Consider the following 15,091-nt stretch of genomic DNA (forward strand, 5'->3'; position numbering starts at 1 on the left):
AAGAAAAAAATGAATAAAACTCGGACGAATATATATATTCAACATACTGTACATAAGTACTGTATTTGTTTATGACGACAATAAATCCTCAAGATGGCATTTACATTATTAACATTCTTTCTGTGAGAGGGATCCACGGATAGAAAGACTTGTAATTCTTAAAGGATAAATGTGACTATATTGTGACGAAATATTGCCATCTAGTGTATTTTTTGAGCTTTCAGTAAATGATACTGTAGCCATTTAACTGCTCTGCCCAAATGCATGATGGGAAGTGCAACCATGACTGTGCGTAGTGGCACCAATTGATACATCTTCTCTGCGTTGGGAAATAACATAGGGTGTTAAGAAAAAGATCAACTACTACCTTGCTTCCCCACATTGCTTCCCACGATATTTCTGATTGTTGAGAGAGGGATTGTAAGGCTTTAGCCAATTAAAAAAAGGCTCCAAAGACTGCCAGAATTCACTCTACTCATTTTAAGCTGCCTTTTATCTCTCTACAGGGTGACCCAAAAAAAAGTTTTTTTGCTTTTTTTTTTGCTTACTTTTTGCTCTCTCTCTCTCTCTCTCTCTCTCTCTCTCTCTCTCTCTCTATATATATATATATATATATATATATAGGTAAAACAGCACCATTATAGACCCTACCCACCGACGTCACAAAATCACGTGATCGCTGTATTGTTCCGCCCCCTTGTCCGTCATTTTGTGTCTGTATTATCAAAGGTCTCAATTGATCGAGCAATTTATAATGCATTTCATGGAAGACCCGGTGCTTTCGGATGCCGTAAACTCACTTGATGCGTTGCATAAAAGGCGTTATGTGGAAAAGCTTCAGTTTATCCATTCGCCAGATCCATATTTGATGCCTAAATCGATGTTTTTCGACCCGCTGTCTCTGCTAGCTACCCTGATATTTACAACTATCTTGTCCACACAAAATCAGCCTATTCTCACGAAAGTTTGAAAAACTTCAAGAGCTTGGAGGCTTATAAATACTTCGTTGCTGGTTGGGTGAAACAGGTCCTCGTCCACGAAAATTCGGCAGGAATCTATCTTGTGCTTGGAAAGGTGAGTTACGAAATTTTCAATTCAAAATCTTTTGTTCTTGCTAACATCCACTGTCAAGTCTAATGTATTTCATGTCATTTGTCAATGGAGCTAGGGCTTTTAATGTTTATATGGTTTAGCGATAGCACTCTCACTACATACATACGTGTATGTTGTCGGCGATTAGCCTAGCAATGATCTTAATTGTGGTTGTCAGCCCAAAACCCTCTAAATATATATGAAATGCATCTTACCAGATATAAAATGACTACTACATAATCTGTGGTAATCGTTTTGAGCCCAGTTTTCTCGTCGAATTGCAGCAGCCCATCTCGCTCTCTCCTCTCCGGGTCTCTCGGAATCCGGTAGAACTTCAAGTCTCTCCGTCTATCTTCTCTGTTATTGCAACCGACCGCCACACACGCCTTCACCATTTTGATTATTAATGTTAACGAGCAGAAAAACACGACGTAAATAGGAGGAATGTACGTAGCCGTAACAGGTAAACACGATGTGTTGACGGACAATTGGGCGGCACCAGTCAGGAGAGCAGAGTTGTGACGTCACGTGGGTAGGGTCTATAGATTGAACGCGACAATGCGTGAGTAGGACGTGCAGCGCATGCGTTAATTGCGTTAAATATATTAACGTGATTAATTTTTAAAAATTAATTACCGCCGTTAACGCGATAAATTTGATAACCCTGCTTTAAGCCAAAACTAAAGACTCTGGATGAGTGTAAGACATTTTGTCTGTAACATTAAATACAATTAGAAAACGACTTAATTAAAAAAAAAAAATATATATATATATATATATATATATATAAAAAAAAAAAGCATGTCCGATATTTTTTTGCTGATTCCGATACTTTGAAAATGACGTGATCGGACCCGATCGATCGGGATGACATCTTTATTTAGTATGCATATTGACGTCCTTTGTTCCTTCTTTTACAGGAGACATCCAGATAAAAGTCTGATGGATCTTGTGTGTGAATTTCAGAATTGCAGGCAAGGTACGAGTATTTCTGTCCCAGTAGAAGCAGCAACAGACTTGCTATGAAGAAAACGGAAGATGGTGGATTGAGAGGATTACTATCTTTAAAATGGTGAAGTACTTTTCTTTAAATGGTGAAGTACCTTGGAGTGGCGTTCATCTGTGTGGGTGACGTGCTACCCACATACACCCAAGAAAAGATTCTGAGGTGCACAAAATAAGGTTGCCATAAATCCACATGAAGGTGCTTTTCAAATGTGAGCTGCCGGCAGTTACTTCATGGTTAAGCTTCACAAAAGACACCCACCCTTGGTGTCTTTAAGTTCTGTCCTTAGAGGAGTGACTTCAGAAGTCAAAACAAGTATTTCTAAGAGGATTTGTGGATTCCAAGATTTTCTTGTAAGTGAACATGCAAGTGTGCTACTACTGTATGTTTTGGAGAAATATGGAAAGAGTGACACCCCATGATAATGAATGAATTATTCTTTTTTTCAAGCAACTTGATTTTTACGGTCAGCATCGTGCCCATGAAAACCAAGCGTCACTAAAAGCATCCAATCAAAACAGACACATTAAAAACCAGTGTTGGGCACGTTACTTTAAAAAAGTAATTAGACATAGTTACTCACTACTTCTTCCAAAAAGTAACCGAGTTAGTAACTGAATTACTCTATAGTAAAAGTAACTAGTTACCAGGGAAAGTAACTATTTCCATTACTTTAATTTTCTGAGCAGTATTCGAGTCGGTTGAATAGAGAACAGACAGGTAGTTGTGTTATAGAACCTTGTAATATTTATTGCACCTCACCAGCAACAGATTTATCCGACACTTGAAGTGCAACAAAAATAAACAGATTTGAATTGCTTACCACAGATGTCGACAAAAGCTTTGCGCCGGGACATAAATTACACTTTACATGCACGTTCTTTCCTTGAATTGCGACTAGACATGTGCCGGTTACCGGTTTCACGGTTTACCGTGGTGTGAAAACGTCGCGGTTTCAAAACCACTAAAGTTTTCCGTCATACCTTAGTACGGTATTCGCTATTTTTCATGTGCCAAAATGCAGCCAAAGTGGCTTGGTGCGGCAGCGCTCACCTCTTCCCGTTTGTTGCCTTGAGTGTCAGTGATGCTATTCTGCTAAACAGCCAGCAAACCCACAAACAAATCCTCCAAACACAAGGCGTACTTTTCTTCAATTTATTGAGCACTCAAATTGTGGTGAAATATACAAATGAATACATTTTAAACGTTGTACAATTGTATTTTTCCACGTGTGATTAGGTTCAACAGGATAGCAGTAGCGCCATTAAAAAGTTCGCCAAAAACAAAATGCACATTTTCCTTTCAAATTCAATATACAAACTAACTAAAACTTACAAAGACGAATGTTAGCCTAGGCTAAGCTGGGAGAGCAGCTTCGTTGTGGTTTTATGTCTCACAGCCGCTGAGTGAGAGACAAGCTTGAATGAAGGGGGGAAAGAAAAAGAATCGCGTCAAAGATCGCTAATTGAGAAAAGGAGGTCTCACTCCTCACTTTTTTTTTTTTTGATGAAACCTTTCCTCAACAATATTTACATTTTAACTAATTTATAAAACTAACTTATACATTTTCAACTAACTTATTAACTTATGAATTCTTTGTTCTTTTTAACACAAAGGCATGGCATCATGTAGACTAGAGTTGACAAAGTGGCTGAAAATGGCGAAACTTCACTTGAGCTTCCCCCTTAAAAAAAGTCATACAGTATATATTTTTAATTTTATTTAGAAGTCTTTTTACTCTTTATAGCAATTATTTTGTTCTTACTCTAATATTGAGCAACTTGAGCTGTGGCTGTGGGTATAATCTAGGTTCTATTTATTTTAATTTTATATAAAATGTTATTTTTTGTTTATTTATTTTCACATTATATTCATGTTCCTAATTGCAAATATGTTTTGAAAAAAAATCCTGTTCAATGGAATTTTTTTTTTTTTTTTTTTTTAAACCCATACATCTCAAAATTTTGGAGCTATAATTGCAATACCGTGATACCGTGAAACCGCGGTATTTTTGCTCACGGTTATCGTACCGTGAAAATCTCATACCGGCACATGCCTAATTGCGACCAACTTGAAATAGTGCTTATATCTCCATCTCGTAAAGGACAAATTTTCCTCTGAATGCTCTGCCATCATATCCCTCTGCATCGGTTTTGCGTGTGTGTGTTTGCCGTACGCGCTGTTCCGGTTTGTGTGTGAAAACACCGGCTCTGATTGGCTTACATGACACATGACTCTAACCCTCAGCCAATCACAATCATATCCATCGCATCTATCCAGGTGGTGCATTCAGGTAGCCTCGTCCCCCTACTCCTCCCGTCACCCTCAAAGTGTCTGTCGTCCTCAAGATGGAAGCAGCATTCTTGCTGGCTGACAGTGGGGGATGGGAACGAGGCTAGCATTCAGGTGCATCAAAAAGAGAAACGTTAGCAAGCTTTGAAAAGCATTGTCTAATTGAATGAGCAGGCACAAACAACCTGGAGTCATAAGAAGTACGTGCTATAATATTCTGATGCAGAATTTTCCGAGGCACCCTAAAGTGCACACGGCACCAATATTGTTTTGCTCACATGACGCGGGAGTGAGTTAGAGACACGGCCTGCCGAGAGCCGTACGTTTGTGTTAATGTTGAAGTTATATGTGCTATTAAAGAAACAGAGTGCCAGCACGTCCTTTGTGGTATATCTTTGCTAAGAAAAAGCACAAAACAAAACACGTGCGCTATTCTCGAACCTGAATCGTCACACAATCGGGGATCACGTGAGATTTGACAACAACGCAGCCATATTGGAAGCAGGTCTGGCTCGCGGGACATTAAACTTTAACTTGCCAGTTCGATAAAGAGACAAACTCATTACTAAGGCATAGAACAGATATATGATCAAACTTAAGGATCTGAACAATGTTGACTTGACCCTTACGAGCAAGCCGAAGACAAATGGAGTAAAGATGTCGACGGGCTTCCACAATTACGCGAAATGGACATTCTGCTGTATTTATTGTTTGGTGTATGTTACTAAACTCATCAGCGATTCCGAAATTACAAATCGCTACAAAGCTACGAACAGTTTTGCTGCGGATGGGTGCAGGACCTGCACATTATGACCGTATCAAACGGCAACTCCATCATTCTTGCAAAGGTAGGCTATGTGTGTTTACTATTTTCATTGCCATGAACCTGAACGCACCCCAAGTCTTGGATGACAAATAAACAAAGACTCGCTACAGCTGGTAGTTTCTTCAATTTATTCAAAGTAAGTAACGCACTGCTTTTGACCGTCAGCAACGGTAACGGCTATGTAACGGCGGAAAAAATAATTAGATCACTTCGTTACTGAAAAAAAATGTAAAGAAAAAAATAATGCCGTATGTAACGGTGTTATTTATAACGGCGTTATTCCCAACACTGTTAAAAACAACAACAGTGGCATAGGATGAGAATCTCACTAGATGATTTCTCAGCATGTAACAGCTGGTTACACGACATGAACAAATATCTTGACAGGCGGGAAGCAACAAGAAAACTGAGTGCTGCAGCAAACAGTTTAGCATTGAGAGCTAGAACAGAGCAGCAGTATTTATTGTTGCCATTTCTAGCTGTGGATCATCAAAGGTTACGAATCTGCTCAGCCACTGACTACACAGCAGTGGATTATGTCACCCTAACATATTGGCTTGGCCTTCTTGGAACCCAGCTAACAAGTATTATCTACTTTTGCCAATTATAAAGTGTATTTGGCAAATAGAGTTCATAATTAGTGAAAGCTAATTGGCTATGTTCTTCATTAGTTTGACTAGACCCAATAAAAACAAACAGAAGCACATAAAAGGGTGTGAAATAAAAATAAAAGCAGCAGACGAATGACAAAATATTAAATTTGAACATACACACGTGGACAAACTTGTTCATACCCCTCCCTGAATGAAAGTAAAACTATAAACCGTATTGGTCCAAATATAAGACGGTGTTTTTTTAATTGAAATAAGTCTGAAAAAGAGGGGGTCGTCTTATATTCGCGGTCAATACATCATACCCATTCACGACGCTATATGGCGCCAGATATCATTGAAGCGATGTTCTGTCATGACAGATCTCAGCTACGCTCCCCATTCACGATGCTAGATGGCGCCAGATATCATTGAAGCGATGTTCTGTCATGACAGATCTCGGCTACTCTCAAGTTTAACCAGTTTGCATTATTTTATCGCAGTTTTTCCTTATTCACATTTGTTCCAAGACTACAGTTACAGTTAGACTTCACTTTGATGGTTAATGCAGTTATTGCAATTTTGTTGTTTTATCACAATAGATTAGTTTATTTACATTTCAAAAACCAGAAGCCATTCATTTACGAATGTGAGTGCACTTTAGTTTACATATTTAAATGTTCAGATATTAAGTTTTGAATGAGGCAAAATAACATGCTTGACGTCCGGGACGCCAGGTGACGAACGACCAAGTGCGACGACCAGGACGACATCCAGGATGCCAGGCGGCAGACGACCGAGCAGAACGACCGGGACCACCAGTGTAGCGGACGATGCCGTTGAGTCTGTGCTGCTCGCCAAGCAGAGCCCGCACCGCCGTGCTCGACCACTCGCGTCCCCCGCACCCTCCAGTGTCCCGCGACTCAGCCGGAAACATGCAAGGCCAAACCAATTCCCCCACAGGAACACAACATGCCCCACACAAGTTTCCCAGGTGGACTCCGCCACGAGGCAGTGGTCACCACAAAAGAAAGACCAAAAAAAATCCATCTTGATGAGACACTACAGGCGGTGACGAGGGAAAAGCCCACCCCGTCAGCCGAGACAGCTGTAGCGGCCACAACAGCACCATCTCCCAGCCCAACAGTCCAGCCATGTCCAAATAAATTGTTACTTTGCTATCAAAAGCTCTTGTCTTGTTGTTTATGTTATTTTGTAGAAGGAAAACATTATTCAGATGTTTGGGTTGTCACAAAAGCAAAAAATAGCTGTGTTAAAGTCAAAGTTATGTTTGAAATGTATGCTTTTACAAAAAGTTTCCATGTTTATATAGCAATAGAACAGAATTTTCTGTGGGACTTGCAAAATCAGTCAAAATCCAGTAAAACGGTCGGGAGCGAAGGTGGTTGCACCGGTGAAAATGGCTGAGAGTGAACGAGTTAAGGACAGTGTCCTTTTCCTGGTGTGTTTCTTTTTGTTTATATGAACTGGTTTCATAAAAAATAATAATAAACCAAAACTCAAATTTGTAGAAATACAGATAAGACAAAAGTGGAGTCTGTTCATAGACACGAAAATGAAACATACCAAGAATATAACACTGTCCTTTCGCCATGTTTTTCTTTCATGAACAGAAAGCTACCAACAATTTTGTACATTTGTATAAAATGGCCAATACAATGTCAAAAGCAAATGGTAGCAGCTGCAGTAGGCTCTAACATATTTCAAAATGCACCCGTCCTTCAGCAAGAAGTAAATAGAATAATTACAGGATAGTCAGTTTAGTCTGAAATGACAGCAAACACAACACAATAAAATGCTGCCCAAATGCAGTCAGTATGTCAAAAGCACCAAGTTGTCTGAAGACAAAAGTGCCACATGTGTCGTCAAGATTGTCATGTTTTGGCGTGAGCAATACAAAATAACAAATAATAAGCTGAAGATGGTGCTGGCACAAAAGGCTTTTGGCCAATAGCGAAATTGTATTTCATCTACATTTGAATATTTCTAGACAACAACAAATGGTAACCTAACAGTAAACAAAACCTGCCTACTACCGTATTTTTCGGACTATAAGTCACGTTTTTTTTTTTCTCCATATTTTGGCTGGGGGTGCGACTTATACTCAGGAGCGACTTATGTGTGTAATTATTAAAACATTATGATATCATTTCACATATTATTTTGGTGTTTTGGAGTGACACTGATGGTTTGGTAAACTTGTTAGCATGTTCTTTATGCTATAGTTATCTGAATAACTCTTAATAGCTATGGCCACGCTCGCGTTCAGCCTTTGGCAATGTGTGTTCAATTGTATTATTGACTTTTTTATATTGAAATGCATGCTTTTAGTTTGTGGCGCTTTCACGCCCACGTGGGGGCGCACTCGCACTTGTTTACGTGAAGAAAAGCGCTCACACGCCAGATAAAGACAGACAGCTACGTAGCTGTGTGAGTGGGCCAGTTAGCGAGAGAGAAACACGGCTGCGAACCTACGTTCATTGTTTATGCTTTTAAAATATCTCTACAGAGGCAACGCCTGTGTTTATCATCTTTTCGTCTGTTGTTGTTGTGTGTTTTCCTCCCGCGATCGGACACTTAGAGCCAGTTGTGTGGTTGTTTGAACGATGTGTTAATGCTAGCGAACGCATGCTAACCGGTTATGTCATTGCTGTAAGAGTACCTAATTATCATTTAGTTACGCTGATGCGAACCTGTTTGGTATCGAGGACCAAATTGATACAGCAAATTATACGGACGTCCAGCATCGTCATTTGGGAGTTCGCTGTATAGCCAGGACCGAGCCGTAGAGTCCTGGTGAGGACAGTATATTCGTATTTCGTTGTTCATGTACTGTGCACTATACATTTATTCAGCATGTTGTTCTCTATTGTTTTTTTATATTAAATTTCCTTTCAAGATGACATATCTGTTTTATGTGTTGGATTTTATCAAGTAAATTTTCCCCCAAAATGCGACTTATACTCCGGTGCGACTTATATATGTTTTTTCTCTCTTCATTGGACATTTTATTGCTGGTGCGACTTATACTCAGGTGCGACTTGTAGTCCGAAAAATACGGTATATTAATGGGGACCGAATTTTGGGACAAATGGTGATAGAACCCGATTCGTTACATTATTACAGGAATTATTTGTATTACTATACTATTATTGCGATTTTTATTTATAATTTTTTTGTTTTGCTATGTTTGATTGCTATTTGTAATAGTACAAGCAGTAGAGGCGTGCAAAATTTCCGATTGTTACATTATTCGCGATTCAGCCGTGGAAAATTCGAGAACGATTCACAAACATCCAAATTCCGATTATTGAATTATACCGGGTAAAGCGGAACTAAAACACAGTCAGCGCGGTCTTCGGGATGCAATGAGGAACGGACCGAGAGTAAATATAATGTTCAACTCATGCCGCTAGATAAAAAATAAAAATAAAAAAAATAATATCTGACTGCGGCCGATAGCCGCTACAAACAACGGCGAGTTGCTAGTTGCTACATATGGCCACAATAACGCTGCGGTAGATATCACATACATGTTGAACTCGATGCGAAATGACAGACTTGCCGGCGTTAGTAAACAGCCGCCTTCTTAAAGCATTTGACCTCTCTGGAAGGCTCTGTTGTAGCGAACCTAATTAACTTTTTATCATAATAAAATACTCCTTAATCGGCAAAATCTTGACTAGAATCTTTCTTTTAATCATGTAACAATTTTAAAACTTTCACATGTCTACAGAAGGGAAATTATGGAATAACGGGAGCAATTTTAACAACTTTAACGGTTGATTCACAACATTAAATTAATTGAATGTAGTTTAAAGCTGTTCATACAAATGGGGACTTGAGTGTTTTATTTACTGTTTTTAACTGTTAACTTGATCCTGAAATAGTAGTTTGGTTTAGCCTGAGAGGATTTTTGAACAATTTTGGAACGAATGTACAACACATTAAAAGCAGCTAATAGTGGTGGGGGGTGCACCAATAATCGATTTATAATCGAATCGTAGCCTCTGAATCTGAATCGTAATCGAATTGTCACCTCTAACAAGCAGTATTTATTATAACATTCAGTGTAGTTTTTCAGGCTGTGGAACAAATTAATGAAAACATAATGAATTCTTATGGGAAAATCCTGCTCAACATACGACCATTTCGACTTACAAACAAGGTCCTGGAAGGAATTAACGTTGTATGTAGAGGTACCACTAGGAATGGGAATCAAGAACCGGTTCCTATAGAGAACCAGATCCAGTTGTTATAATTCCATGGAATCGTTTGGCAGTTTGTCTAACGATTCTCCTATCAATTCCAACCAGCACGAATTACGTCATGTAACTTCTGTGTTCTCCACTGCTGGAGACACCATAAGTCCAGAAAGATCATGTATCCTTCCTGAAAAAGCAGACATGCTAATTTTTCTGCAAAAGAACTGTTAATTTTGCACATTTGTACTACGCGCTGTTCTGTTGTATTTGACAGTATTTATCTTTTTAAAATATTTTTTAGTGCTATCAGCTCATATGTCCTTTTAAAAAAGATAGTTTCAATTTCTATTAGAAAAATTTTTCAGTAAAATGTTACATATTCTTGTGTATTTGCCACAGTTAACATCGAGGCTTTGGGCCTCTTTCGACCTCGTTTGTAAGGTTGTGACTTCTGATTAAACAAACTCGATGCCAATTAAAATGTTCTTCTTTTTACCCAAATAAGAATCGATAACAGAATCGAATCGTTAAGCAACATCGATAATGGAATCGTAATTGTAAAAATCGTATCAATTCCCATCCCTAGGTACCACTGTAATTCTATTAATTCGTTCCACAGTCCGAAAACCTACACTAAATCCTTAATAAATATTGCTGGTACTATTACAAATGGCAATTACACATAGCAAAACAAATAAATAATAAATAAAAATCGGAATAACAATACAGTATACTAATAAAAATAATTCCTTTAATAATGTAACTAATCGGGTTCTAATGTGGTGGATGGGTTTTGCGTGCTGTACCTAAACGCACCGCATGGCTGACGTGACAGTGAAATAGGTAAGATATTACTTTCTCTTTTAATGTTCTGTTGTTCTGACAGTAGGCGTGTTGTGTTGCACAAGTTCTGAAATAAATGATAAAAAACCTGACGAAGCCGGCCATTTCTTTGGCGATGTTACCACAATAATAATTGTCACCTTAACTCGACTGGCGAACGGAGGTTGGAGGAGGACCGTCGAGATCGTAGACATTCTACAGCATTATTGTTGAGCCAGTTCACGGACGCGTACACCACACTGATATTTTTCTATTATTTCCATCCTCATTCCAATGGTAAGCGTCACCTTTTTCCTTTTTTTCACCATCTGCACTAACCTTCTTGGAACCCATGTTGATTTCTCTCACAAGAAACATAAAAACTGCGGCATTGTCATAAAACGTCGTATTTCGAGCATGTCGTCGGATGGAGGGACAAATGGTGAGTCAAATTTGAACGTCAGATGTCAAAAAGATTGTGTGTCGAAGCCATCGTATGTCGAGGTACCACTTTACTATAGCACCACTTGGAAGAGCATGATGGGGGAAAAAATCTTTTTATTAGCCATGTCACCATCATATAGATGGAAAAGGGGGGACATAAGCAGGATTCGGGTCTCCCTCTTTTCCTAAAATGTCCAAGAAAATGGTGTAAATTGGCATCGCCTGCAGATTTTGGTTGTGCCAGTTTGGCATCCTTTTAGAATTGTATGAAACTGCCTTTTTTCGAGGGAGGAGTGAGAAAAGGTGAGCTTTGAGCTTAGTCATCCCACAGGAAAACATGTTTTTTTGAAGACCTCATGCTGTGATTTCCATCAACAGACTCCAGCCTCTCTCTGACTCAACTATTACAAAGACCAAGAATGTTGGCATTTTAATACTGTGACTGAACGATAGAAATGATAGTGCTCTTGAAATGAAAATAATCAATGCTTAAATTAGATTAAATTCTATGTGTCTCTGGTCATGTTAATAGACAGATTTAGGGATGGTGTCAGCTTCTCTTCAAAGTAGAGATGTCCCGATCCGATATTTGGATCGGATCGGACGCCGACATGGGCAAAAAAATGCGCATCGGATCGGCCAACATGGAAAAATTCCGATCCAGACTTCCAATCCAGTTTTTTTTTTTAAAAGTCCAGTCCGGGCTTTCCAGCGCACCGATTTACATAATCCATTCCAGCTTTTGCTTCGGTTTCCCTAAAATCCGGTCCGCGTTTTACGGCACACCTTCAACACACTACATTTACATTACCGTCTCCCAATTTACCGAGAGACCTTATCGGTAAAAATGTCAGCTGTGTGGGATCATTTCACCTTAAAGGACGACAAAGACGAAGAGGCAGAGTGCAACATATGCCACAATAAAGTCAAGTGTGGTGGTAAATAGAGCTGGGAATCTTTGGGCACCTAACGATTCGATTACGATTATGATTCGGAGGCTCCGATCCGATTATAAAACGATTATTGATGCACCCCCCCCTCCTTTTTTTTTTTTTTTTTTTTTTAATGTTTTGTACATTAGTTCCAAAATTGTTCAAAAATCCTCTCAGGCTAAACCAAACTACTATTTCAGTATCAAGTTAACACATAACAGTAAACAAATATACAAAAATAACAATAAATAAAAAACTCCAGTCCCCATTCTGTATCAGCAGTTTTAAACTACATTCAATTAATTTAATGTTGTGAATCAACCGTTAAAGTTGTTAAAATAGCTCCCGTTATTCCATAATTTCCCTTTTGTCTACTTTCGACATTTGAAAGTTTTGAAACTATTTCAAAGATAGATTCAAGTCAATATTTTACCGATTAAGGAGTATTTTAGATAAAAAGTTAATTAGGTCCGCTTGGAAGGTTCGCTACAACAGCCTTGCAGGGAAGTGTACTGCTTTAAGATGGCGGCCGTTTACTAACGCCCGCATCTAGCTTTTTGTAGATGTGCTGCTAACGCTACCGAATCTACATTGCATCTAGTCCTATACAAATTATATCTACCGTAACATTATGTGGATGTACTTTGTAGCAGTTTTTCGGCAGCGTGTCAGGTATGTTGTTGCGTTTTTTTATATCGTGGCATGAGTTGAGCTAGAGCCATGAGTTGAGCCTTGGCATTACTCGAGGGGGCGGGTAATGAGAAGCATGATGTTTAGCTACTCTCGCTTCGTTCCTCATTGCGTCCCGAAGACCGCGCGGCGCGCTGAGTGTGTTGTACTTCCGCTTTACTTGGCATATTTCAATTATCGAAATTTGGATGTTTGTGAATCGTTCTCGAATCTTCCACGGCCGACTCGCGAATAATCTAAGAATCGGAAATTTTGCACACCTCTAGTGGTAAAGCTGTAAGAAGTTTTAATACAACCAACCTAATCAAGCATTTAGCGAAATACCACAACAAACAATATAAGAAGTATGTTAAGAAAACCGAAGACAAGAAAGGTCCTACGCAACTAACATTGGCAGAAACTTTTGCTATGCGTGACAAACTGGCACTCGACAGTCCCAAAGCCCAGGGAATAACAAGAGTCATTGCCGAAGAATTCATTCTGGATGACGAGCCATTATCTCTCGTGAGTAAAGACGCACCATCCAAGACTTAGAACCGCGGTACAACATGCCCAGCCGTCATTACATCCTTGAGCGATTCGGCCGTGGAAGATTCGAGAACGATTCACAAACATCCATTGAAATATGTCAAGTAAAGAGGAACTAATACACAGCGCGGTCTTCGGGACGCAATGAGAGTAAACATCATGCTTGTCATAGACCCGGGTAATGCCAATGCTCAACACACGGCTTTAGCTCAACTCATGCCGCTGGATAAAAAACACAAGAATACCTGACTGCTGCTGACAGCCGCTACAAACTACGTCAACATCGTTTTACTGTAGATAATAGATATCATATGTATATAGAACTAGATGCATGATGACAGACTCGATGGCGTTAGCAACACTGAAGTATTGAAAACTAGTTGCGTTAGTAAACAGCCGCCATCGTAAAGCAGGAGACTTCCCTAGTAGGCTGTTGTGAACCTTCCAAGCGAACCTAATTAACTTTTTATCTAAAATACTCCTAAATCGGCAAAATCATGACTTGAATCTATCTTCAAAACAGTTTTAAAACTTTCACATGTCGAAAGTAGACAGAAGGGAAATTATGGAATAACGGGAGCAATTTTAACAACTTTAACAGTTGATTCGCAAAATTAAATTAATTGAATGTAGTTTAAAGCTGCTGATACAGAATGGGACTTGAGTATTTTATTTACTGTTTTAAAATGTTAACTTGATACTGAAATAGTCGTTTATTTAAACCTGAGAGGCTTTTTATACAATTTTTGTAACTAATGCACGAAACATTAAAAGCATCTAATAGCTTGGGGGGTTTGTGGGATTTTCCACTGAGGCTGTTTGTGTGTTTTGCTTTTTTAAGACAGTTTACAATATTATTTGCATGTTTTACTGACTGACTGTGCCATTTCTGTTTGTTATTTATAATGTTTTGTGTTTGTCACTGAATAAACAGGTCAGTTTCTTGTTACCAACCGTTGTGTGTTATTCAAACTCACCTAATTTAGCTGGCGAGTTGTTTTCAAGAGTACTACAACCTTTTTCAACATGAGTCTGAAAACTAAGCAAGGAGGCTAAATAACTAAACTTTTAACACATGCTCAGATAGGCCGGTATCGGTATCGGCCAATATCGGTATCGGATCGGAAGTGCAAAACAATATCGGTATCGGATCGGAAGTGCAAAAACCTGGATCGGGACATCCCTACTTCAAAGCAAAGAAAGCAACAATTTTGCTCTCACAAAGCACTGAAAAAAGATTCGCTATCTCACATATTTCCAAAATTTACATCAATATGGAATGATTTTCTTTTTCCAAAAAGACTTTGAACAACGAGGAATAGAGTGAGATATTGAGTCTTGTTTAATTAAATGAAATCTCTCTACCTAACCATCTAGTGTGGAAATTGATCAAATCGGCCCTGCCATGAAATGTTCAAAACAGACATTACGGCATTACCTGATGTTGGTCTCTGCTTTTGTGGCTGCCTGGTTGTACTGTTCAGCCGTCTGTTGGTAAGTGTCAAGGTTCTGGTGGCAAAGAAACGGAGACAAATCAACATCACCATCTTTTACATATGTCATAACAGTGGTTTTCATTCATATGTCTGAAATATTTCAGCAACAAACTTGTTAAAAGCATTAAAATTGTTTTGTTCAGGCAT

At 38.9% G+C, this 15,091-nt stretch overlaps 1 protein-coding gene across 6 annotated transcripts in view; it reads right to left on the reverse strand.

Annotated features, from left to right (window-relative positions):
• Window positions 1-15,091, reverse strand: part of LOC130921645 (MICOS complex subunit mic25-a-like) — a 153,220-nt gene that overhangs the window by 74,317 nt on the left and 63,812 nt on the right. For all 6 annotated transcript variants that reach the window (XM_057845771.1, XM_057845773.1, XM_057845768.1 and 3 more), the window contains one exon: window positions 14,887-14,957. In XM_057845771.1, the coding sequence (XP_057701754.1) occupies window positions 14,887-14,957 (71 nt within the window). The remainder of the gene's footprint in view (window positions 1-14,886; window positions 14,958-15,091) is intronic.

This window comes from Corythoichthys intestinalis, chromosome 9 (assembly GCF_030265065.1).
Source record: "Corythoichthys intestinalis isolate RoL2023-P3 chromosome 9, ASM3026506v1, whole genome shotgun sequence".
Classification (NCBI taxonomy): domain Eukaryota; kingdom Metazoa; phylum Chordata; class Actinopteri; order Syngnathiformes; family Syngnathidae; genus Corythoichthys; species Corythoichthys intestinalis.